The following is a 26,732-nucleotide window of genomic DNA, read 5'->3' as shown; positions in this document are numbered from 1 at the left end:
CTGCAGTCGGTGAGTTTGCTGTCACTTACCTGGTGCAGGGGGAGGTCGATATGCTCGAACAAGGCTCGCACAGCTGCCTGCAGCTCAAAGAAAAGTCGGGGCTTTGTAACTGTGGCCTCTCCTCCACCACTGAGCCCCTCCTGTTCCGATAGACTCCTCATCCACTCCCAGTCCTCTCTGCAGTCAATAAACCATTCATGAGCCAGAGATTTCACTCAAGGTTGAAATATTTACAAGACAAGACCCTTCTGCCCCTCCAGCCTATATTGGCTCTTTAAAAGAGCTGTGCATTCAGGCCCACTCCTCTGCTCCCTCACCCTGCACCTGCAAATGTCTCCATTTAGTTTCTTTCTTCAAATCCACTTTATAAGTTCCTCTTGAATCTTCTTCCACTGTCTATTCTGCCTGTGTATTCCCAATCACAACATCTCAGTCAACTAACCAACCCCTCTGTGTCCCTCTGGCTGTTTTCTGATTACCTTCAATATGTCCTTCAGCCAGATGAATCATTATTTACTCAACTCTAGAGGATCATGATCTATACAGGGACTCCCTGAGCATGGTGTTTGGGGCATGGATTGTACTGGGAATCCCCGGGGGACAGTCTGTTTTGGGAATCCCTGGGGTGAAGACCCTCCCTGTTTGTCATTCTTAAATGTTTATTGATCAAGGAGAGAATTTCCTTTTTTTTGACGAAAGAGTGAAGCTGCCTAGGCTGTGGAGAAAGAGAAGGAAGGGATACAATTTAATAAGGATGAAGCTTGCCAAGATTGTTGGCACAAAGTAGCAGGACAGGATGAGATACATCCAAAGATTTTGAAGGAGGTGAGTTTAGAAAATGCTTGGGCCCTGGTCATAATCTGTCAGCCTTCCCTGGACTTGAGTCTGGGGGCTAGGCCTAAGAATGGGGCTGGGGCCAAACAGGTGGAAGGTGCTAGGAGACATACAAATTACAAACACTACACCTTGTTCAAGAAACATTGTTGGGATAATCCCAGCAATTACAAACCAGTCAGTTTATCTGTGGTGTCAGGCAGTTTGTAGAAACAATTATCCAGGATAGAATTAGTAATCTCGTGGAGTATGGTGGGTTGATTAGGAAGAGTCAGCACGGATTGCTAAAGGGTGACTCATATTTAACTAACTCACTGGAGGCTTTTGAAGAGGTGACAGAGAGGGTCGATGAAGCTAACATTGTTAATGTGGTGTACATGGATTTCCAGGTAGGCCTTTGATACCATGCCACACAATAGGCTTGTGAGGCAAGTGACAGCAGCAACATGGATACAACATTGGCTGAGTAATAGCAAACACTACCAAAAGGATGTGGATGTTTTGAAGAGGGTGCAGAGGACATTCACCGGGATGTTGCCTGGTATGGAGGGTGCTAGCTATGAAGAGAGGTTGAGTAGGTTAGGATTGTTTTCATTAGAAAAAAGGGGATCTGATTGAGGTTTACAAAATCATGAAGGGTATAGACAGGGTGGATAGCAAGAAGCTTTTTCCCAGAGTGGGGGACTCAATTACTAGGGATCATGAGTTCAGGGTGAGAGGGGAAAGGTTTAGAGGAGATATGTGTGGAAAGTTCTTTACACAGAGGGTGGTGGGTGCCTGGAACGTGTTGCCAGTGGAGGTGGTAGAGGCAGGAATGTAGTGTCATTGAGGATGTATCTAGACAGATACATGAATGGGCAGGGAGCAGAGGGATACAGATCCTTAGGAAATAGACAACAGGTTTAGATCGAGGATCTGGATTGGCACAGGCATGGAGGGCTGAAAGGGTTGTTCCTGTTCCAGAATGTTCTTTGTTCTAAACAGGGTAATAGACAATGAATATTTTTTGAGCTGGGGGAAGGTTTGTAGGAAGGACTCCTATCCCAGCAGTCTGTACTTGGATCCTTGCTTTGCTTGAATTTATTAATGATCTGGATCTTGGTGCATGGGGCACGATTTCAGAGTTTGCAAATGGCACTAAATTTGTAAGAATTGTAAACTGTGAGGTGGACAGTGTGGAACTTCAAAAGGACATTGCTAAGTTGGAGTGGGCAGAGAGGGATCAATGCAGGGAGATGTGAGGTGATGCCTTTGGTTGGAAGAACATTGAAACACAATATAAAATCGAGGGGACAATTCAAAAGGCGATGCAGAGCACAGGACCAGGGTGTGTATGTGCACAGAACATTGAAGATAGCAGGGCAGGTGGAGACAGCAGCTTTAATAATAGGGGCATAGTGTACAAGAGGAGGGAGGTGATGTTGAACTTGTTAGACCTTAACTGGAGTATTATATACAGTTGTGGGTGCCACATTACAGGAAAGATGTGTTCCAAAAAAAGAGAGTGCAGAAGTGATTCGCAACAGGAGTGACAGGAATGAGAAACTTCAGCAATGACAGTAGATTGAAGGTGTTGGGATATTTCTCTCAGGAGAGAGGAAGGCTGAGAGGAGATTTGATTGAGGTTTTCAAAATCATGAGCATCAGGACAGAGACAAACGGGAGAGACTATTTCTGCTTATAAAAGGAACAAGAACAAGAGGGTGCAGATTTAAAGTTTTGAAAAGAAACAAGGGGGGAGTAATCAAAATAAAGCTTTTTCACTCAGCGAGTAGTTAAGGCTTGGAATGCACTGCCTGGAAATATGGTGGAGGCAGGTTCAATTGAGACATTCAAGTGGGGCATTGAATGTTATCTGGGTGAAAATAGTGTCCAGGGACATGGGCAAAAGGTAGGAGATTGGTATGAGATAATGATGCTCGCCCCCACAATGGGCCGAATGGTGTCCTTCTGCACTGTAACAATCTTGTGACTCTGTGATTTGCAGAAGGCAGATCTTGGACTCTGAGGAAGATAATGTGAAAATTCTAAAGGACATCGACAGGTTTGCATAAGAGCAAGGTTGGGTTTCATTGAATATAGAGAAATGATTCATCTTGGCAGGAAGATTGATGAGAGAAATATAAAATCCATTAGGAACTAAAGGGAACTTGAATCGGGAGTGGTGAGGTGGAAGGGAAGATGTTATGGGCATGAGTTCCCTAGGGATCACCCATACTTCCTTTCACTCCTCTATTGATTTCCACACTCAATGTTCAGCATGTTGAAATCCTGATCAGGAGCTACTAGCTGTGATGAGCTGATTAGAATCAGGATAACGATGGGTATGTTCCATTCCACACTTTTCCAGAATAATTATCATTAGATTCAACAAAGGCTGTCAATGATTGGGAATAGTAATGAGATTTTTATGTTCTTCCATGGGATCTGTGCATCATCAGTAAGGCCAGCATTTATTGCCCATCCCAATTGTCGTGGAGTTGAGCAGTTTGCTTGGCCATGCCGGAAGGCAGTCCAGAGACAACCACGTTGCTGTGGATCTGCAGTCATAGAGTTATCAAGTAAGGAAACAGACCCTTCAGTCCAACCTGTCCACCCCAGGGAGCTTTTAAATGTTTTTTCTTACCTTAAACCTATGCCACTAGTTTTGAGCTCCCTGACCCCAGGGAAAAGACCTTGGCTATTCACCCTATCCATGCCCTTCATGATTTTATAAACCTCTATACGGTCACCCCTCAGCCTCCGATGCTGCAGGGAAAACAGCCCCAGCCTATTCAGCTTCTCCCTGTAGCTCAAACCCTCCAACCCTGGCAACATCCTTGTAAATCCTTTCTGTATCCTTTCAAGTTTAACAACATCCTTCCTGTAGCAGGAAAACCAGAACTGGAGTCACATGTAGGTCAGATCAGGTAAAGATGGCAGATCTTCTTCCCTGAAGGACATTAGTAAACCAGTTGGATTTTTACAACAATCTACAATGATTTCTGATCATCATTACTAACGACTAGATTTGAACTCCAAATTTATTTCTTGAATTTAAATTCTACCAGATGCTGGGGTGAGATTTGAACTCAAATCCCCAGAGCATTAATCTGGGCCTGTGGATCATTAACCCAGTGACAATATCACTGCCTCCATGGAACAATGATTATGAACCAGAATTGAGGATAAAATTGGAGCAGGATGTATTGCAAGTGAAAATCAGATTCTAGGAGACTTAACTATAGGCAGACAGATAGGAATTGGAGAATGATTATAGGGTCAGAGTCATACGTTGGTGTGAGAAGAGGTGGTAACTTTCTGATGGAAGGTCAGCAAGGATATCCTACCTGGAAACATTGCTGTTGTCACACACCTTCATGTGGCAGAGCATGTTGGGCATCCTGGTTGGGACCATCACCTTGATCTGATTCACAGAACTGCACAGCTTCAAATAACCTAAATACAGCCCAGGACTTAGTCTCCTCTGACTCGTCTTGGAATAGGACAGGACATCCTGCAAGAGATCAACACAGGAACTGCCAGTGATTCATAGCCCAGTCTTTATGTCAGCATTGATTTTAACAAAATGGACAAATGGAAGACTCAGCACATTCCCATTTAAAATTTAAAAATATTTCCGGGGAAAATAAGCTGAATGGTCCAGGCTGAAATATGACGACTGTACAGGGTAATGCAGTAAGAAATAATAGCAGAGGACACAATACATTTCACACTAGGCACCACCTCATCATCTTATACTGGGCTGGCCTATTCCTATTCAGAGGGACAGCACGGAGTTAAGATACAGAGTCAAGCTCCCTCTACACTGTACCCCATCAAACACTCCCAGCACAGGGACAGCAAGAGGCTGGATATAGAGTGAAGCTCTCTCTACGTTGGGGGGTTGGTACAAACCTGGATTGTTATGAGTAACACATCAAGTGCTGTTGGCTCCTCGAGCGTGGACATTGATTTCCTTTGGCTCTGAAACTTGGCGATTTGTATCCACTTGCCAGTGATGAAGGAGCACTGAGTCTCGAGCTCCCGTACTGTTACCAACAGCACATTCCCATGTCGATCCTTGATGGGCTCATAATAAACTCTGCCCAGGTTCTGGGTACCAAGTAATGTCTGCAAGAGTACAGTATGGTGGTGAGCCACAGTCAGATACCTCCATACAGAACACCCAACACACTGTCAGAACACTATCACAGCAGTCAGTATGGACATTACCCACCTGGAGAGACACCAAGCCTTCAGCAAAATCAGGCAGTTAGTAACGTATCCTGCTCCAGAATATCTCACTGGAGTGATGGGACAAGTGGTGGATGGGAGTGATGGGACAAGTGGTGGATCTACTGAGGTCTGCAGCCAGAACCGAGGCTGTACAAGGGGTGAGATGAAAGAGAGGGAGAACAATATGATTTTAAAAAATCCAAAAGAACTACAAATGTTGGGAATCAGAGACAAAAACAGAAATTGCTGGAAAAGCTCAGCTTATCTAGCAGCATCTGTGGAGAGAAATCCAAGTTAGTGTTTCAGGTCCAGTGACCCTTCCTCAATCTGGTGACAGAGGTTTAATACTGAGCAGTCCAAGCTGGCGTTTCTGCAGCTGCAGACATGGCTGCAGGATGCTGTGGGACCGGCATCGAGGAAATCACTGAATGCAGTAGGGCATTCTGAAAGGGCTGTACAAACAAAGGTCATGGTTCACATTGGTACCAGTGACACAAGCAGAAAGGACGACGAGGTCCTGGAAGGAGAATTTAGGGAGTAAGGTCGCAGATTGAAAATCACGACTTTAAAAGTTGTAATCTCTGGACTATTCTCAGTTGCATGTACTAATGAGGACATAAATAGGCAAATGGAGTGGGTGAATATGTGGCTAAAGAGTTAGTGTGGGGTGGAGGGCTTTGGATTCCTTAGTCACTGGTCTGGGAAGGTGGGACCTGTCCAAGTCAGATGGGTTCCAGCTAAACTGCAATGGGGCCAATATCCTTGTAGATAGATTTCCTAGAGCTGTAACTGGGGGCTTACACTAATTCGGCAAGGGGACAGGATATAGGGGGGGGTGAAATAGGGAGTGATGCACAGGCAAATGCAGAAGAAAAGCCAAGTCAGTGCATGTACAGTCAAGGTACAAGGACTTATGGCATTTATTTAACACAAGGCATCTAATGATTAAAGCAGATGAGTTGAAGGTGCTGACTGATGCATGAATATTATTGCTGTTACAGAGACATGGTTGATGGTAGGACAGGAACAGAAGCTCAGTATTCCAGGGTAAACGAGAGGGTGATGTTGCAATATTGATGAAGGTATCAATTATATTTCAGAAGAGGCTTTGACTGAGACAGTATGGGTAGATCTTAAAAACAAGGAGATGCGGTCACATTGGGGAATATGACAGACACACATATACAAGAGCTAGGGAGACACAAAGCAGCAGATAGTTGGGAAAACTCAGAGACGTTTAAAAATAACAGCGTAATATTGGTAAAGAGTAGAAGGTTTAGAGAGAGCAAAATTCCTGAATAAATTACACAGAAGAAGTCCTACAAGAAAGGAGACAGTGTTGGACTTCATTTTAGGGAATGAAATCAGGCAAGTGGGAGATGAGGCAGCTGGGGAATATTTTGGAAATAGTGACCATAATCCAGTAAGCTTTAAAGGAATTATGATTAAGGACAAAGCTGGACCAGAAATAAGGGTTCTGAAATGAAGGAAAGTTGGTTTTAAATAAGATAAGACAGGGTCTGATCAAAATAAACTGGGAGCAGGCAAATCCCCATCAGAAAGTGGGAGGCATTGAAAAGGAGAACAGGGAAAGTGTAGGGCCAACATGTCCCTGTAAGGGTGAAGGATGGGACCTACAAATCCAGAGAATCCTGGATATCGAGGGATAGAGAGAATCGGATAAGGAAAATAAAGGAAGAATACGTCAGACACCAAAGGCCGAGAGCAGCAGATATCCGAGCGGAGCATAGAAAGTGCAGGGATTGTTTAAAAACAAATGAGGGGAGCAAAGAGGCAACATGAAAAACCACATTAAAGAAAATCCAAATTTTATAAGTACATTAGCAGCAAGAGAATAACCAGGGAAAGGGTAGGGTCCATTAGAGACCAAAGGGATAAACTCTGGGTGGAGCCAGAAGTCATCGGTGAACCTTTAAATGAGTACTTTGTTTCAGTGTTCTCTGTAGAGAAGAGTGAGGTAGGTATAGATATCAGGGAGGGGGATTGTGATGCACTTGACTGAATTAGCATTGAGAGAGAGGAGGCATTAACATTTTTAATGGCTTGAAAGGGGATAAATCCCCAAGCCCAGATAAGACGTATCTCTGGGTACAGTGGGAAGCAAAGGAGGAGAGTGTAGGGGCTCTGACATTATTTTTCAAATCCCCCTTGGACATGGGAGAGGTGGCAGAGGATTGCAGGATTGTAATTCCATTATTCAAGAAGATGGTAAGGACACACCAGGAATACTAGAGGCCAGTGAATCTGACAACTGTAGTAGAGAAATGAATGGTAAACATTCCGAGAGACAGAATTAATCTCCACTTGGAGGAGCAAGGATTAATCAAAAATATTCACAGGCTTTGTCAGGAGGTCATGTCTGACAGTTTTGATTGAATTTTCAAGGAGATGTTTGATGTGTGGATGAGGGTAGTGCAGTTCGATATAGTCTGCATGGACGTCAGGAAGTCTTTTAATAGGATCTTACATGGGAAGCTGGTCAACATTGTAAGAGTCCATTGGATCTGGGTAACTTGGCAAATTGAATCAAAAATTGATAAGAGGCAAAGGGTGCTGGTCAAAGGTTGTTTTGGTGCCTGGAAACCTGTGTCCTGTAGGGTCATTGCTGGGTCCCCTGCTCCTTGTTGTGTACATTATGATCTAGACACAAATTTAGAAAGTCATCAGTATGTTTGCAGAGTAAAGCTCTGTCCCCATCAAATACTCTGTGGACAGGAGTGTCAGATGCACTGATGCTAATGGGCGTTCTTTCCTCTGTCCCGCGTTACTGACCTGCAACTGAGCTGCTGCATTCAACATCTTGTGCCTTGACTGCAGGCCTGAGGAGGGCGAGGTGGAAACAGCGAGATTCTGTCGCAACCATCTGACCTCTTCCCATGTGCAGGACAGCTAGAAGAAAGAAACAGGTTGATTGCTGTCAAAGATATTACAGTACGTTGTCCTGAATGGCACCCCCCCCTCCCTCGGTGGTGAGGTGGAGCAACGTCAGAGAATCAGACAGCACCAATGAAGGCCATTCAGCCTTGTCAGTTCTTTGAAATAGCAGTCTCTTTAATCCCTCTGCCCTGCTCTTAGCCTCATCCCTATGCACTTTACTGTCCTTTTCCTACTTTTCCTGTGAAGGTTCCTATAGGATTTGCATGCACCATGATTTCAGGCAGTGTGCTCCTGATCACGATAACTCATGGTGTATTCTCATCTCCCTCTCCTGTTCTCTGAATGTGTCTCTCTCCAGTTAGAGAAACTCCTCTCACCGTTTCCCCTTCATGTATTCAAGGCCCCACTTCACTTTTCATGAACAGAGTGCCCTGGCAGGAACCAGCAGTCCACAAATCAGTAAAGGATTCCACTTTGTTTATATTCAAATCATTTATGACCATAACAGACAAATAATGCAGCTCTGCACTTGGTAACCAGGGAGCTGTCTTCAAGGTGGGGTGTGGGGGGCCCTTTCAGGATGGCTACATGAAACTGACACCGCAGGGATCAGTGCCATGGTGATTAATGCTGGCACCGCCATTATTCACAATGTATTTTTCTCTCTTCTTGGATGTGGTGATTACCGGCTGCACGGCATCTATCGCCCATTCCTCTCTGGTCTCCTCTGCTGGGGAGCTGTCTTCTTGAAATGCTGTAGTCATGTATCTACACCGATGACTCAGACGAAGAGAGTATATATACTATCGCCAAACTAGCAGCTGACACAAAAATTGGTGGAAAGGCAAGTGGTGAGTCTGCAGAGGGATGGAGACTTGTTCAGTGAGTGGGCAAACTCTTGGCAGATGGAATATAATGTAGGGAAATGTGAAGTTGTACAGTTTGGCAGGAAGAATAGAAGAACTGAATATTATTTAAATGGAGAAATACTGCAGAAAGCTGCAGAACAGAGAGACTAGGATATCTTCATCCATGGAGAAAGTGAGGACTGCAGATGCTGGAGATCAGAGCTGAAAATGTGTTGCTGGAAAAGCGCAGGCAGCATCCAAGGAGCAGGAGAATCGACATTTCGGGCATGATTCCTGAAGAAGGGCTCATGCCCGAAATGTCGATTCTCCTGTTCCTTGGATGCTGCCTGACCTGCTGTGCTTTTCCAGCAACACATTTTCAGCTCCTATCTTCATCCATGAATCACAAAAAGCTAGCATCCAAATTCAGCAAGTATTAGAAAAGGAAACAAAAAGTTGGTTTTTATTTCAAAGGGAATAGAATATAAATGTAGGGAGATTTGTCTAAAATTATACAAGGCACAAGTCAGACCACAACCAGAATACTATCAAAAGCTTTACACCCCTTATTTAGGGGAAGAAATACTGGCACTGGATGTCAGTCATCTCAGCTCCAGGACATCTCTGCAGGAGTCCCTCAGGATAATGTCCTAGGCCCAACCATCTTCAGCTGCTTCATCAATGACTTTCCCTCCGACATAAGGTCAGAAATGGGGATGTTCACTGATGATTGATCAATGTTCAGCACCATTCACAATGCCTCAGATACTGAAGCAGTCCATGTTCAAATACAACAAGATCTGGACAACATCCAGGCTTGGGCTGACCAGTGGCAAGTAACATTCACGCCACACAAATGCCAGGATATGACCATCTCCAATAAGAGACAAACTAACATTACTATCACTGAATCCCCCCACTATCAATATCCTGGGGGTCACCATTGATCAGAAACTCAACTGAACTAGTCATATAAACACAGCGGCTACAAGAAGCAGGTCAGAGGCTGGGAATACTGCAGTGAGTAACTCACCTCCTGCCTCCCCAAAGCCTGTCTACCATCTACAAGGCACAAGTCAGGACTACTTCCCACTTGCCTGGATGGGTGCAGCCCCAACAACACTCAAGAAGCTCAACACCATCCAGGACAAAGCAGCTGCTTGATTGGCACCACATCCACAGCATCCCCTCCCCCCACCACCAACGCTCAGTAGCAGCAGGGTATACTATCTACAAGATGCACTGCAGAAATTCACCAAGGCTCCTTAGACAGCTCCTTCCAATCTCATGACCACTTCCATCTAGAAGGACAACAGCAGCAGATACATGATACTTTGACCCTCTGCAAGTTCCCCTCCAAGCGACTCCCCATCCTGACTTGGAAATATATCGCTGTTCCTTCAGTGTCACTGGATCAAAATCCTGGAATTCCCTCTCTCAGGGCAATGTGGGTCAACCTACAGCATATGGACTGTAGCGGTTCAAGAAGGCAGCTCACTCCCACCTTCTCAAGTGGCAGTTAGGGACAGGGTAATAACTGGTGTTTAGCCAGCAATGTGCATATCCCATCAGTGAATAAAAAATAAGGTCAGAGAAAGTTGGCAGGTCAGAACTTGGTAAAAAGGAAAGAAATGTAGGCTGAGGGGGTGATAGAGAGGAGTTACAGGGAGATAGTCATACCTACGTTACAGGACAAATGTAGCTGAGTGAGCATCAGGAGAGGGAAAGGGAACAGGCATACAATGTAGGGACACCCTGTGGCTGTTCCCCTCAATAATAAGTACAGTGCTTTGGATACTCTTTGGTGGGGGGTGGGGAACCAGGAGAAAGTCACAGTGGGCAGGTCTGTGGCACTGAGCCTGGCTCTGTGGCTCAGAATGGAAGGGGGAAGGACAGGAGAGTGATAGTGATAGAAGATTCAATTGTGAGAGGGACAGACAGGAGATTCTGTGGGTGCGAGTGAAGCTCCCCGATGGTGTGTTGCCTCCCTCGTGCCAGGGTCAGGAATGTCTCGGATCAAGTCTACAGGATTCTTAAGGGGGAAGGAGAGCAGCTAAAAGTCGAGGTACAGCTCGGTACCAATGACATGGGTATGGAATGGAAGGAGGACATGACAAGAGAATATTGGGAGTTAGGTTGGAAGCTAGAAGGCAGCACAAGCGCGTAGCAAAGCAGAACAATGAAACCATGTGGTCGCACACGGGCTTTTTGCGTTCGTACCTTGAATTTCGTACGTACGTTGAAGCAAAATTTTACATACAATCCTGGTCGTAATCAGATTTGTTTGTGAATGGGGTCATTCATATGTCGAGGCACTACTGTAGTTCCTAGTACTGCTCTAGGATGTTGTGACCATTACAGAGGCTTGGATATCACAGGGACAGGAACAGCTGTTGGAAGTTCCAGGATTGAGATGTTTCACAAGCAGTTTGGGGGGGGGGGGGGGGGGGGGAAGGAAAAGAAAGAGGAAAGGAGATGAGGGAGTGGCATTGCTAATCTTGGATAGTGTCACAGCTGCAGAAAGGGAGGTCGTAGAGGAGGGTTTGGCTACAGAGTTGATATGTGTAGAAATCTGAAACTAGAAAGGAGCAGTCACTTTATTGGGAGTTTTCCACAAGCCCTCTAATAGCAACGGAGACATGGATGGGCATACTGGGAGACAGATTTTGGAAAGGTTCAGAGGTAACAGGGTTGTTGTCATGGGTGACTTTAACTTCCCTAATATTGATTGGAACCTCGATAGTTCAAATAGTTTGGGTGGAGCAGTTTTTATTAGGTGTGCCCTGGAAGGATTCCTGACTCAATATATAGATAAGCTGACTAGAGGGAGGCCATATTGGATTTGGTGCTTGACAAAGAACCATGTGAGGTGTCAGATCTCTTGATGGGATAGTGATCACAACTCCCGGACCTTCACTACAGTCATGGAGAGGGAGAGGAGCAGACGGTATGGGAAAGTATTGAATTGGGGGAGGGGGAATCACGATGCTATTAGGCAGAAGCTGGGTTGGGGGGAGGGGAGCACCTAAATTGGGAACAGATGTTCACAGGGAAATGCTCGACAGAAATGTGGAGGTTGTTTAGGAAGCACTTGCTGATTGTGCTGGACAGGTTTGTCCCACTGAGGCAAGGAAGGGATGGTAGGGTGAAGGAACCTTGGGTGACAAGGGATGTGGAACATCTAGTCAAGAGGAAGAAGGAAACTTACTTAAGGTTGTGGAGACAGGGATCAGACAGGAGCTCTAGAGGATTACAAGGTAACCAGGAAAGAGTGAGCTCAAGAAGGCAATCAGGAGAGCAAAGAGGGTACAAATGACGGCAGACAGATTTGGAAGAGTCCCAAGATATTCTACAAGTATATCAAGTGAAAGAGAATACCCAGGGGCAGAGTACAACCTGTTAGGGATCAAGGGGACAAACTGGAGAACAATTGGAGAGTTTTAAGTAACTACTTCACATCTGTTCTTGCTTGAAACAAATCCCAGGTCCAGGTGTGTTGTATCTCAGGCTGCTGTGAGAGACAAGAGAGGAAATTTGGAGGCTCTGACCCAAATTTCTAATTCCTCTCTGGCCATAGGGCAGGTGCCAGAGGACTGAACAACAGCTAATTTGGTTTCACTTTTCAAGAAGGGTGGTAGAGAGAATCCAGAGAGTTATAGACCGTTCCACTTTCAGAGGCATGGTTTGTCAGAGGTCTGTCATGTTTAACAAATTGAATAGAATTTTTCAAGGAGGTGATCAGGCCTGTAGATGAGGATAATGTGGCACTCCCTCAACACTGACCCTCTGACAGTGCCCACTCCCTCAACATTGACCCTCTGACAGTACAGCACTCCCTCAGAACTGACCCTCCACAGTGCGGCACCCCCTCAGTACTGACCCTCTGACAGTATGGTACTCCCTCAGCACTGACCCTCCGACAATGCGGCATTCCCTCAGCACTGACCCTCTGACAGTGCGGCACTCCCTCAGCACTGACCCTCCGACAGTACGGCACTCCCTCAACACTGACCCTCTGACAATGCGGCACTCCCTCAGCACTGACCCTCTGACAGTGCGGCACTCCCTCAGCACTGACCCTCTGACAGTGCGGCACTCCCGCAGCACTGACCTTCCGACAGTACGGTACTCCCTCAGCACTGACCCTCTGACAGTGCGGCACTCCCTCAGCACTGACCCTCTGACAGTGCGGCACTCCCTCAGCACTGACCCTCTGACAGTGCGGCACTCCCTCAGCACTGACCCTCTGACAGTGCGGCACTCCCTCAGCACTGACCCTCTGACAGTGCGGCACTCCCTCAGCACTGACCCTCTGACAATGCGGCACTCCCTCAGCACTGACCCTCTGACAGTGCGGCACTCCCTCAGCACTGACCCTCTGACAGTGCGGCACTCCCTCAGCACTGACCCTCTGACAGTGCGGCACTCCCTCAGCACTGACCCTCTGACAGTGCGGCACTCCCTCAGCACTGACCCTCTGACAGTGCGGCACTCCCTCAGCACTGACCCTCTGACAGTGCGGCACTCCCTCAGCACTGACCCTCTGACAGTGCAGCACTCCCTCAGCACTGACCCTCCGACAGTGCGGCACTCAATCAGTAAACTCTCTGAAAGGTTTAGTCAAGATTGTTGGTTGGATCAGTGACCTGACAGAGTTGCTGTGAATGATGTGCTGTCAGGTGAAGATGAGGACATTTGGACAGACCTTTGTAAACCAGAGAAAGTCCTGCATCAAGGATCCAGAACAGGAATCATCTATTTCCATCATTGGGATCTGGTCTTCGTTTGTGAGTAGGACGTTGTCCTTGTGGTGGAAGATGACAGCGATGTACACTCCTCTTGGAAAGACAGGAGAGAGATAGCAGTCAGACAGTCCTCAATGTTTAAAACCCCCCTCCTGTCCTGTCCCGTCCCATCTGAGCCCAAGACTCACACCAGCTCCCCTCCGGCCACCTCCACTCCCCACCCCCACCCTGGGAACCGGCCCATGAAGGGGATGGGGATGGGGTCGGTGAAGGTGAGGGTGAGGGAGTTGGGAAGAGCTTTTTGTTGGACTTGGGGAGATGGTGGTTATCGAGAGGGTATCAGGGTAGGGCTTGGGGAAGAGGATTTAAGTTAGGGGAAGGGGTTAGGGTGGTGGGAGCCAGGAAAAGGGGTTGGTAGTGTGGGGGGCGAGGAAATGGGGAATGGATTTGGGACGTTAGGGGGAGGGGTCAGGGAAATGGGTTTGGGACGGTGGGGGGGGGGTGTCTGGGGAATGGGTTTGAGATGGTGGGGGGGTGTCTGGGGAATGGGTTTGGGCCGGTGGGGGGTGGGGGTCAGGGGAATGGGGTTTGGGATGGTGGGGGTGTGTCTGGGGAATGGGTTTGGGACGGTGGGGGGAGGGGGTCAGGGGAATGGGGTTTGGGATGGTGGGGGGGTGTCTGGGGAATGGGTTTGGGACGATGGGGGGAGGGGGTCAGGGGAATGGGGTTTGGGATGGTGGGGGGGTGTCTGGGGAATGGGTTTGGGACGGTGGGGGGAGGAGGTGAGGGGAATGGGGTTTGGGACGGTGGGGGTGTGTCTGGGGAATGGGTTTGAGATGGTGGGGGTGTGTCTGGGGAATGGGTTTGGGACAGTGGGGGTATGTCTGGGGATTGGGTTTGGGACGGTGGGGGGAGGGGGTCAGGGGAATGGGGTTTGGGACGGTGGGGGTGTGTCTGGGGAACTGGGTTTGAGACGGTGGGGGTGTGTCTGGGGAATGGGTTTGAGATGGTGGGGGTGTGTCTGGGGAATGGGTTTGGGACGGTGGGGGGGTCAGGGGAATGGGGTTTGGGACCGTGGGGGGGGTGTCTGTGGAATGGGTTTGGGATGGTGGGGGTGTATCTGGGGAATGGGTTTGGGACAGTGGGGGTGTGTCTGGGGAATGGGTTTGGGACGGTGGGGGGAGGAATTGAGGGGAATGGGGTTTGGGACGGTGGGGGTGTGTCTGGGGAATGGGGTTTGGGACAGTGGGGGGGTGTCTGGGGAATGGGTTTGAGATGGTGGGGGGGTGCCTGGGGAATAGGGTTTGGGACGGTGGGAGTGTGTCTGGGGAATGGGTTTGGGATGGTGGGGGGAGGGGGTGAGGGGAATGGGTTTGGGACAGTGGGGATGTGTCTGGGGAATGGGTTTGGGACAGTGGGGGTGTGTCTGGGGAATGGGGTTTGGGACGGTGGGGAGGTGTCTGGGGAATGGGGTTTGGGACGGTGGGGGGGTATCTGGGGAATGGGGTTTGGGACAGTGGGGGGTGTCTGGGGAATGGAGTTTGGGACGGTGGGGGGGTGTCTGGGGAAATGGGGCTGGGACGGTGGGGGGGTGTCTGGGGAATGGGGTTTGGGACAGTGGGGGGGTGTCTGGGGAATGGGGTTTGGGACGGTGGGGGGGTGTTTGGGGAATGGGATTTGGGACGGTGGCAGGGTGTCTGGGGAATGGGTTTGGGACGGTGGGGGGGTGTCTGGGGAATGGGTTTGGGACGGTGGGGGGTGTCTGGGGAATGGGTTTGGGACGGTGGGGGTGTGTCTGGGGAATGGGGTTTGGGACGGTGGGGGTGTGTATGGGGAATGGGTTTGGGACGGTGGGGGGGTGTCTGGGGAATGGGGTTTGGGACAGTGGGGGGGTGTCTGGGGAATGGGTTTGAGATGGTGGGGGGGTGCCTGGGGAATAGGGTTTGGGACGGTGGGAGTGTGTCTGGGGAATGGGTTTGGGATGGTGGGGGGAGGGGGTGAGGGGAATGGGTTTGGGACAGTGGGGATGTGTCTGGGGAATGGGTTTGGGACAGTGGGGGTGTGTCTGGGGAATGGGGTTTGGGACGGTGGGGAGGTGTCTGGGGAATGGGGTTTGGGACGGTGGGGGGGTATCTGGGGAATGGGGTTTGGGACAGTGGGGGGTGTCTGGGGAATGGGGTTTGGGACGGTGGGGGGGTGTCTGGGGAAATGGGGCTGGGACGGTGGGGGGTGTCTGGGGAATGGGGTTTGGGACAGTGGGGGGGTGTCTGGGGAATGGGGTTTGGGACGGTGGGGGGGTGTTTGGGGAATGGGATTTGGGACGGTGGCAGGGTGTCTGGGGAATGGGTTTGGGACGGTGGGGGGGTGTCTGGGGAATGGGTTTGGGACGGTGGGGGTGTGTCTGGGGAATGGGGTTTGGGACGGTGGGGGGGTGTCTGGGGAATGGGTTTGGGACGGTGGGGGGGGTGTCTGGGGAATGGGTTTGGGATGGTGGGGGGGTGTCTGGGGAATGGGTTTGGGATGGTGGGGGGGTGTCTGGGGAATGGGTTTGGGACGGTGGGGGTGTGTCTGGGGAATGGGTTTGGGACGGTGGGGGGAGGAATTGAGGGTAATGGGGTTTGGGACGGTGGGGGTGTGTCTGGGGAATGGGGTTTGGGACAGTGGGGGGGTGTCTGGGGAATGGGTTTGGGATGGTGGGGGGGTGTCTGGGGAATGGGTTTGGGACGGTGGGGTTGTGTCTGGGGAATGGGGTTTGGGACGGTGGGGGGGTGTCTGGGGAATGGGTTTGGGACGGTGGGGGGGTGTCTGGGGAATGGGTTTGGGACGATGGGGGGGTGTCTGGGAATGGGTTTGGGACAGTGGGGGGGTGTCTGGGGAATGGGTTTGGGACGGTTGGGGGGGGTATCTGGGGAATGGGTTTGGGACGGTGGGGGTGTGTCTGGGGAATGGGTTTGGGACGGTGGGGGGTGTCTGGGGAATGGGTTTGGGACGGTGGGGGTGTGTCTGGGGAATGGGTTTGGGACGGTGGGGGGGTGTCTGGGGAATGGGTTTGGGACGGTGGGGGGGTGTCTGGGGAATGGGGCTGGGATGGTGGGAGTGTGTCTGGGGAATGGGGCTGGGACGGTGGGGGGGTGTCTGGGGAATGGGTTTGGGACGGTGGGGGGGTGTCTGGGGAATGGGTTTGGGACGGTGGGGGGGTGTCTGGGGAATGGGTTTGGGACGGTGGGGGGGTGTCTGGGGAATGGGTTTGGGACGGTGGGGGTGTGTCTGGGGAATGGGTTTGGGACGGTGGGGGTGTGTCTGGGGAATGGGTTTGGGACGGTGGGGGTGTGTCTGGGGAATGGGGCTGGGACGGTGGGGGTGTGTCTGGGGAATGGGGCTGGGACGGTGGGGGTGTGTCTGGGAATGGGGCTGGGTCTGTTCCATTCCTGGTTCTTTGAGTTTGGAATGGGATTTTCTTTGCCCTTCCCTATTCCTGGTGATTTTCCCCGATGATGTTTGGACAGGAACCTTTTTAAGGTTTTCACAAACTTGCTGGAGGAATGAAAGAGATGTTTCAGACTCCGTGATACCGATGGCTTCCGGCAGGAATTCTGCCGCTTTACATCTTCTGGAAAAGAAAAGGAAGGAGTTTTTGTAAATGTGTGGGAGTGACAGCCCTGGTGAGATTAATCTCAGCTAACTGCTCTCTCTGGTAATAAACTCCTCCTCATTTACCACTAAAAGGAAAATTGTGTTTCTTAGGCAATTACTTCAAGGAAATTTGGATGTGCATTTGTTTATTTTTAATTGACTCAAGGACTGTGGGTGTCACTCGGTGAGGTTGTGGCAATGGAGGAGGCCCATGACCTGCATGTCTTCTCACTCCAGCAAGAACATGCAGGTCCTGGACCTCCACCTTTACCAAACCCTCACCACCCGACGCCTGGAGGAAGAACGCCTCATTTTCCACTTTGCGATCCTCCAAACGCACGGGATTAATGCGGATTTCACTAATTTCCTGATTTCCCCTCCCCCCATCTTATCCCAGTTTCAACTTTCCAGCTCAGCACCGCCCTCATGACCTGTCCTACCTGTCCATTTCCATCCCACCTATCTGCACCACCCTCCCCTTTGACCTATCACCTTTACCCCCACCTCCGTCTACCAATTGCACTCTCAGCTACCTTGCCCCCAGGCCCACCCCCTCCCATTTATCTCTCCACTCACTCGGCTCACAGCCTCATTCCTGATGAAGGGCTCCTGCCTAAAACGTCGATTCTCCTGCTCCTCGGATGCTGCCTGACCTGCTGCGCTTTTCCAGCAACACACTCTCGACTCTGATCTCCAGCACCTGCAGTCCACACTTTCCCCACAACATTCGCTGAGTTACTGGATTAATAATCCGGTGATAACACCATTAGGCAACGTGTGTGTGTGTGTGTGTGTGTGTTTATCTGCATGTGTCTGGGAGTGTGTCTGTCTGGGCACTGACACTCTCACACTCACTGGGCACTAACACACACACGGCATTGCCACACTCATTCACTTGGCACACACTCACATTCACTGCTCACACTCACCACACACTCTCACTCTCACACACTCACTGCACACTGATATTCTCACACTAACCTTTGTCGTTGTAATTCTTGTGTTCTGCTCGCACACGCTTGAGCAGGTGTTCCAGCCGTTCGGTTTGATCTCTGAACCTGGGCTCCCTTTCTTCAAGCTCCTTCCAATCTCAAACACAAACAGCAGCAGAATGAAGGGGGTTCTGCAGCATGTCACACAACCCTCACCCCTGCACCCCCACCCCCACACACACACAGACACACACACACACACACACATACACACACACACACACAGACACACACACAGACACACACACACACACACAGACACACACACAGACAGACCCACACACACATACACACCCACACAAACACACACAGACACACACACACACAGACACACACACACAGACACACACACACAAACACACACACACAGACACACACACACACACACACAGACACACACACATAGACACACACAGACACATACACACAGACACACACACACAGACACACACACACACCAACACAGACACACACACACAAACATACACACAGACACACACACACACCCACACACACAAACACACACACACAAACACACGCACACAGATACACACACGACACACACACACAAACACACACAGACACCCACACACACACAGACACACACACACAGACAGACACTCACACACACGCACAGACACACACACACCAGACACACACACACAACCACACACACACACACTCTCACACACACACACTTACAGACATGCACACACACACAGACACACACACACACTCTCACACACACACACTTACAGACACGCACACACACACAGACACACACTCGCACACACACGCTCACACACACACACTTACAGACACGCACACACACAGACACACACTCGCACACACACTCTCACACACACACACTTACAGACACGCACACACACAGACACACACTCGCACACACACGCTCACACACACACACTTACAGACACGCACACACACAGACACACACACTCGCACACACACGCTCACACACACACACTTACAGACACGCACACACAGACACACACTCACACACTGTGACACACACACACGCACACACAGACACACACACATTCACACACAGTGACACCCACACACACCCACACAGACACACCCACACACACCCACACACACCCACACACACCCACACACACCCACACACACCCACACACACCCACACACACCCACACACACACACACACACTCACAGACACACACAACAGGAGGGTTTGTATTCATTTATTCTGCTGTTCATAGACCGAGTACCATTGCAGCAAAGTTTAGTTTTGGGAAGTTTGTGCTGTTTTACCTGAGCACTGAATAGTAAAACATTGAGAATGAATCATCAGACCAACAAAATCACATCTCAGTTCATGCAACCCACACATTACAAAGACTACTGCCTCAGTTAACATGGGCTGGACAGACACTAATCAATCATCATTTATTGTGGACACCAAACTTTGGAGCATTTCTCAGAGTATAAAGGAACGATATTTTAAAGGGACTATATTTGTGCAGAAACTCCAAATAAGCATGCTCATTGCGAGTTCACAGTTTGACTTACTGGATGGAACAGCGAATGCTGGGCTGGCAGTTTGTGGGGAACCCCAGCCCTTCATATTGGCAGCTGAGACTCGGACATAGTAACCTTGACCCTGGGATAAGATCAAAAGGACATGATTAAAACATGACAGTCCATCCACCTTCTCACTGATCCAACCCAGTCAGTTCTTTCTCTTTCTCAGTTCCTGCCCATACTATTCCATGAATGAGCTTCCAGACTGTGATGTGAGGTGGTATCGCTGAGGTGTATTTACCGTCACGAGTCCTGTAATCGTACATCTTAGAGTGCTGAGACCTTCCAGCAGGAGCTCTCCACATTCCCCCGAGGAATCCAGCAAACAGCTCCACTCCACTAGGGCAACAGCACAAAGAGGAATTACGTTCTTTCAGAGACATGGTTAAGAACTAGTTTGAACATTACAGCCCAGTACAGACCCTTTGGCCCTCACACTTATAGACATTTGATAATGATATTGGCCACTGTGCCCTCGAACCCACTGTCCTCAGCCTATCACTGTCTCACCTCCCTCATGCATCCCAGCTGCTTGGTTCCTTTGATGTAAATTACTAACTGGGATTTGGATAAACAGAGCACATCATTTCAAACATTACAGAGGATTAAAGACTTGGAAAATGTGGGAAGCAATAAGGGGGATGGGAATGGACTTTAGCAAAAGGGAACTTGGTAGACAAGGAGTCACCGGGTCAGGATGAAATGGAAGAAGTGTACATTGATAAAAACAATGAGCTGTGCAGGGAATGGAGCAATGTTTCCTGGGGTTGAGAAACAGAAAGCTGGTTATCTTGTACAGAAATACAGAGAGTATCTGCTGCTGAGACACGAGGAATGGTCATTGGAAAGACAGATGGGAGCCTGGGCTTTTTTTAGCAGTGAAACCAGAGGTTAGGGGAGTGACAGTCACTGTGGGAGATTGCTCTGGTAGGAATGATCCTGGGCCACTATCACAGGGATTCTCACTGGGGCAGGTTGAGGGGAACTGTTCCCAGCGGTGGGAGTGCTGGGAACCAGAGGGAGACAGTGTGCAGGGACCAACTGAAGAACCACAGGACATGTTTCCTTGAAGCAGGGGGTTCAAAATGTGTTGCTGGAAAAGCGCAGCAGGTCAGGCAGCATCCAGGGAACAGGAGAATCGACGTTTTGGGCATAAGCCCTTCTTCAGGAATAAGGAAAGTGTGTCCAGCAGGCTAAGATAAAAGGTAGGGAGGAGGGACTTGGGGGAGAGGCGTTGGAAATGCGATAGGTGGAAGGAGGTCAAGGTGAGGGTGATAGGCCGGAGTGGGGGTGGGAGCGGAGAGGTCAAGAAGAAGATTGCAGGTTAGGAAGGCGGTGCTGAGTTCGAGGGTTGGGACTGAGACAAGGTGAGGGGGAGGGGAAATGAGGAAACTGGAGAAATCTGAGTTCATCCCTTGTGGTTGGAGGGTTCCTAGCCGGAAGATGAGGCGTTCTTCCTCCAACCGTCGTGTTGCCAGGGTCTGGCGATGGAGGAGTCCAAAGACCTGCATGTCCTTGGTGGAGTGGGAGGGGGAGTTGAAGTGTTGAGCCACGGGGTGGTTGGGTTGGTTGGTCCGGGTGTCCCAGAGGTGTTCTCTGAAACGTTCCACAAGTCGGCAGCCTGTCTCCCCAATATAGAGGAGGCCACATCGGGTGCAACGGATGCAGTAAATGATGTGTGTGGAGGTGCAGGTGAATTTATGGCAGATATGGAAATGTCCCTTGGGGCCTTGGAGGGAAGTGAGGGGGGAGGTGTGGGCGCAAGTTTTGCATTTCTTGCGGTTGCAGGGGAAGGTGCCGGGAGTGGAGGTTGGGTTGGTGGGGGGTGTGGACCTGACAAGGGAGTCACGGAGGGAGTGGTCTTTTCGGAATGCTGATAGGGGAGGGGAGGGAAATATATCCCTGGTGGTGGGGTCCGTTTGGAGGTGGCAGAAATGACGGCGGATGATACGTTGTACATGGAGGTTGGTGGGGTGGTAGGTGAGGACCAGTGGGGTTCTGTCCTGGTGGCGGTTGGAGGGGCGGGGCTCAAGGGCGGAGGAGCGGGAAGTGGAAGAGATGCGGTGGAGGGCATCGTCGGCCACGTCGGGGGGGAAATTGCGGTCTTTGAAGAAGGAGGCCATCTGGGATGTGCGTTTTTGGAACTGGTCCTCCTGGGAGCAGATGCGGCGGAGTCGAAGGAATTGGGAGAATGGGATGGCGTTTTTACAGGGGGCAGGGTGGGAGGAGGTGTAGTCCAGGTAGCTGTGGGAGTCGGTCGGTTTATAGTAAATGTCCGTGTTGATTCGGTCGCCTGAGACAGAAATGGAGAGGTCTAGGAAGGGGAGGGAGGAGTCTGAGACTGTCCAGGTGAATTTGAGGTCGGGGTGGAAGGTGTCGGTAAAGTGGATGAACTGTTCAACTTCCTCGTGGGAGCACGAGGCGGCGCCGATACAGTCATCGATGTAGCGGAGGAAAAGGTGGGGGGTGGGGCCAGTGTAGCTGCGGAAGATGGACTGTTCCACATATCCTACGAAGAGGCAGGCATAGCTGGGGCCCATGCGGGTGCCCATGGCTACTCCTTTCGTTTGGAGGAAGTGGGAGGATTGGAAAGAGAAGTTGTTCAGAGTGAGGACCAGTTCAGTCAGTCGAAGGAGGGTGTCAGTGGAAGGGTACTGGTTGGTACGGCGGGAAACGAAGAAGCGGAGGGCTTTGAGTCTTTGCCTTTGACCATAGCAACACGACGGTTGGAGGAAGAACGCCTCATCTTCCACCTAGGAACCCTCCAACCACAAGGGATGAACTCAGATTTCTCCAGTTTCCTCATTTCCCCTCCCCCCACCTTGTCTCAGTCCCAATCCTCGGACTCAGCACCACCTTCCAAACCTGCAATCTTCTTCCTGACCTCTCCGCCCCCACCCCCACTCCGGCCTATCACCCTCACCTTAACCTCCTTCCACCTATCGCATTTCCAACGCCCCTCCCCCAAGTCCCTCCTCCCTACCTTTTATCTTAGCCTGCTGGGCACACTCTCCTCATTCCTGAAGAAGGGCTTATGCCCGAAACGCCGATTCTCCTGTTCCCTGGATGCTGCCTGACCTGCTGCGCTTTTCCAGCAACACATTTTCAACTCTGATCTCCAGCATCTGCAGACCTCACTTTCTCCTTGAAGCAGGGGATTGTCATGGTTAGGAACACATGACTGACAGGGAGACAGAAGGAGCTTTAATGGGAACTTTCACAAAAGGAATTGGAGAAATATTGAGAGGAAATAGCTGCAATGAGAGATGGGGAAAGAGCAGAAAGTGATCAATGTGTACGTGCTGCTGTCTGATTTGATAACACTATGAGCCCCAGCAATGGCTAAACTCAGCAGCAACTCTCTGTCACTCCGTGACCCCCTCAGCTCACTCCCTGTCAGTGGGATTATCTTGCCAAGGTGATGTGACACAGACTCTCTGTCAGATTCTAGCTCAATCTTCAAATGTAATTTCAAATACATCCAGCCCCAGTTATCTCAGAGTCCCTGTGAAAGTAACACTCTGACATCATCATCCCAATGTGGAATATCTAAAGTCAGCCTCTGGCCAATGGGTGCCTGGTGTGTCAGTCAGCACAACCATTGGGTGCCTGGTGTGTCAGTCAGCACAACCATTGGGTGCCTGGTGTGTCAGTCAGCACAACCATTGGGTGCCTGATGTGTCAGTCAGCACAACCATTGGGTGCCTGGTGTGTCAGTCAGCACAACCATTGGGTGCCTGGTGTGTCAGTCAGCACAACCATTGGGTGCCTGGTGTGTCAGTCAGCACAACCATTGGGTGCCTGGTGTGTCAGTCAGCACAACCATTGGGTGCCTGGTGTGTCAGTCAGCACAACCATTGGGTGCCTGGTGTGTCAGTCAGCACAACCATTGGGTGCCTGGTGTGTCAGTCAGCACAACCATTGGGTGCCTGGTGTGTCAGTCAGCACAACCATTGGTTAATAATGGAGGTGACAGCCACCACATGGTCCACTTGCTGTGATCAGATTCTCCAGCATCACAAGGTGCATGTGTTCTTGCTACAATGCAGCCCTCCTAGACTCTACTCCTCAGGCAGAAACACCTAGACAACATCTCAAATGAGAGATTACTATTTGATTTTGAAGGATTCCAGAAGAATATTGTTCCTGACCTAACACTAAAACAGACCAGGCGAACAGAACACAAGGCAGATGATGAGTGTCTCACCATCTAATTCACACACACTGAAACACGGCCCAGCTGAAGGGGCACTGAGGGCTGCCACATGATACTTCTTGGACACAGAGTGATGGGAAGAGAGAAATACCTTTGTATCTGGTGATCAGAGCGGGGTTCACACTCAGTGGCTCCTCGAATGTAACGGTCAGTGAGGTACTGCTTGTCACAGTGAGACACACATTAGTTGGAGGGCCAGGGACCACTGCAAAACACAACAACAAAGCTAATATCCTCCCAGACTGACTGAGAGCCCAGAGCTCAGTCTGTAACTCCCTCCTGGATTTCTGTTATTCTGTACATAACCCCCACCCCAAACCCCTCGATTAGATTCCAGTCTGTAACTCCCTTCCAGGTGTCTGTTATTCTGTATATAAACCACCCCAAACCCCTCGATTAGTTTCCAGTCTGTAATACCCCCCCCCCCGGGTATCTGTTATTCTGTATATAAACCACCCTGAACCCCTCGATTAGATTCCAGTCTGTAACTCCCTCCCAGGTATCTGTTATTCTGTATAAAAACCACCCTGAGCCCCTCGATTAGATTCCAGTCTGTAACTCCCTCCCAGGTGTCTGTTATTCTGTATAAAAACCACCCTGAGCCCCTCGATTAGTTTCCAGTCTGTAACTCCCTCCCAGGTGTCTGTTATTCTGTATAAAAACCACCCTGAGCCCCTCGATTAGTTTCCAGTCTGTAACTCCCTCCCAGGTGTCTCTTATTCTGTATAAAAACCACCCTGAGCCCCTCGATTAGATTCCAGTCTGTAACTCCCTCCCAGGTGTCTGTTATTCTGTATATAAACCACCCTGAACCCCTCGATTAGTTTCCAGTTTGTAACTCCCTCCCGGGTATCTGTTATTCTGTATATAAACCAGCCCGACCCCTCGATTAGATTCCAGTCTGTATCTCCCTCTTGGGGATCCATTATTGCTCTGATCGTTCTGTTGAGGAGACTCTTACTTGCTGTTGTAACCTGTGCTTTCATTTGTTTGTACAGTTTGTATCGTGACTCGCAGGCTCGACGTTGTTTCTGTTTCTCTGCGTTGTTGTGGCTGAGTGAGTTGCTCAGCCTCTCAGAGGACAGGTCATTCAAAAGCTCCTCTGCCTGCCGGATGAGGTTAGTTAGGTGCCTGTCTCTGCTATCCACATTAATAACTGGCAACAAAGCAAAACATCGCATTACATTTAACAGAAATCAATTCTCACTTGGGGAGTGTTTCTTTTGCATATGGGACATGGTTCTCACCAGCTGGGCCCAGTATTTATTCCCCCGTCCCTAGTTGCCCCCTTGAGAAGGTGGGGGTGAGCTGCCTTCTTGAACAGCTGCAGTCCACCTGCTGTGGGTTGACCCACACTGCCCTTAGGGAGAGAATTCCAGGACTTTGACCTGGCAACAGTGAAGAAATGTTGATATATTTCCAACAGCTTCAAGGGGAACTTGCAGGGGCTGCTGTCCCCATGTATCTGCTGCCCTTGTCCTTCTAGATGGAAGTGGCTGTGGGTTTGGAAGGTGCTGTCTGAGGATCTTTGGTGAATTTTTGCAGTGCACCTTGTAGATGGTACACACTGCTGCTACTGAGCGCTGGTGGTGGAGGGAGGGGATGTTTGTGGATGTGGTGCCAATCAGGTGGGTTGCTTTATCCTGGATGGTGTCAAACTTCCTGAATGTTGTTGGAGCTGCCTCCATCCAGGCGAGTATTCCATCATATTCCTGACATGTACCTTGTAGATGGTGGACAGGCCTTCGGGAGCCAGGAGGTCAGTTACTCACCGCAGTATTCCCAGCCTCTGACCTGGTCTTGTAGCCGCTGTGTTTATGTGGCAAGGCCAGTTGAGTTTCTGGTCAATGGTAACCCCCTGGATGTCAACAGTGGGGGATTCAGTGATGCCATTGAATGTCAAGGGATGATCTTGGAGATGGTCATTGCTTAGCATTTTTGTAGCCTGAATGTTATTTGCCACTGGTCAGCCCAAGCTTAGATATTGTCCAGATCTTGTCACATTTGAACATGGATTGCTTCAGTATCTGAGGAATTGCTGAACATTGTGCAATCATCAGCGAACATCCCCACTTCTGACCTTATGATGGAGGGAAGGTCATTGATGAAGCAGCTATAGATGGTTGGGCCTGGGACACTACCCTGAGGAACTCCTGCAGAGATGCCCAGGAGCTGAGATGACTGATCACCAACAACCCCAACTATCTTCCAGAGGTATGACTCTAACCAGTGGTGTTTGCCCCCCCACCCCAATACCCATTGATTCCAGTTTTGCCAGGGCTCCTTGACGCCACACTTGGTCAATGCAGCTTTGATGTTAAGGGCTGTCATTCCCACTGCCCAGCGGCAATTAAAGGCCTCTCCAAAGTATTGAATTAAACTGGCGATGCAATAGCAACCAGATCCAGGCCTTTCAATATTTTTACCTATTATTGAATTGTGTTGTCAGCCTCAGCCAAGACCACATATCCCAAATTTCAACGCAGCCAGCCCTTATTGAATAAAAACTACGACTCTATCGCTAAGGTCCTCATTAACTTCATCTGTGTTTGAGAATTTATTTTCAATCAGTAATGTTTAGATGTTATCCTGTATAAACATGAGGAATCTTTTTATCTTTCAAGTGACTGGGCCAAGAAATGGCAATTTTAAATTTAATACTGACCAATCCAGTTAGGCATTCTGACAGAATGAATAAGAAACAGATCCAAAGATGGTGATCCACAAATGTGGCTTGATTAGCTGAATAGCCTGCTCCTATCCTATGTGGCACAATTCACA

The 26,732-nt window shown here is 49.7% G+C and overlaps 1 protein-coding gene across 1 annotated transcript in view; it reads right to left on the bottom strand.

Annotated features, from left to right (window-relative positions):
- The window catches only part of LOC122546823 (ankyrin repeat and fibronectin type-III domain-containing protein 1-like), a 513,035-nt gene that overhangs the window by 25,519 nt on the left and 460,784 nt on the right, over nt 1-26,732 (bottom strand). Inside the window, exons 9-19 of the mRNA XM_088000787.1 lie at nt 24,913-25,107; nt 24,043-24,156; nt 19,977-20,074; nt 19,724-19,814; nt 18,158-18,265; nt 17,054-17,153; nt 13,504-13,636; nt 7,846-7,962; nt 4,732-4,947; nt 4,164-4,330; nt 30-177 (exon numbers count right to left, since the gene is read on the bottom strand). Coding sequence (XP_087856913.1) covers nt 30-177; nt 4,164-4,330; nt 4,732-4,947; nt 7,846-7,962; nt 13,504-13,636; nt 17,054-17,153; nt 18,158-18,265; nt 19,724-19,814; nt 19,977-20,074; nt 24,043-24,156; nt 24,913-25,107 — 1,487 coding nt within the window. The remainder of the gene's footprint in view (nt 1-29; nt 178-4,163; nt 4,331-4,731; nt 4,948-7,845; nt 7,963-13,503; nt 13,637-17,053; nt 17,154-18,157; nt 18,266-19,723; nt 19,815-19,976; nt 20,075-24,042; nt 24,157-24,912; nt 25,108-26,732) is intronic.

The sequence above is a fragment of the Chiloscyllium plagiosum genome, unplaced genomic scaffold (genome assembly GCF_037043375.1).
Source record: "Chiloscyllium plagiosum isolate Xiang-an unplaced genomic scaffold, Cpla_swu_hap1 HiC_scaffold_25, whole genome shotgun sequence".
In the NCBI taxonomy this organism is placed as follows: domain Eukaryota; kingdom Metazoa; phylum Chordata; class Chondrichthyes; order Orectolobiformes; family Hemiscylliidae; genus Chiloscyllium; species Chiloscyllium plagiosum.
This window is presented reverse-complemented; position numbering and strand designations above follow the sequence as displayed.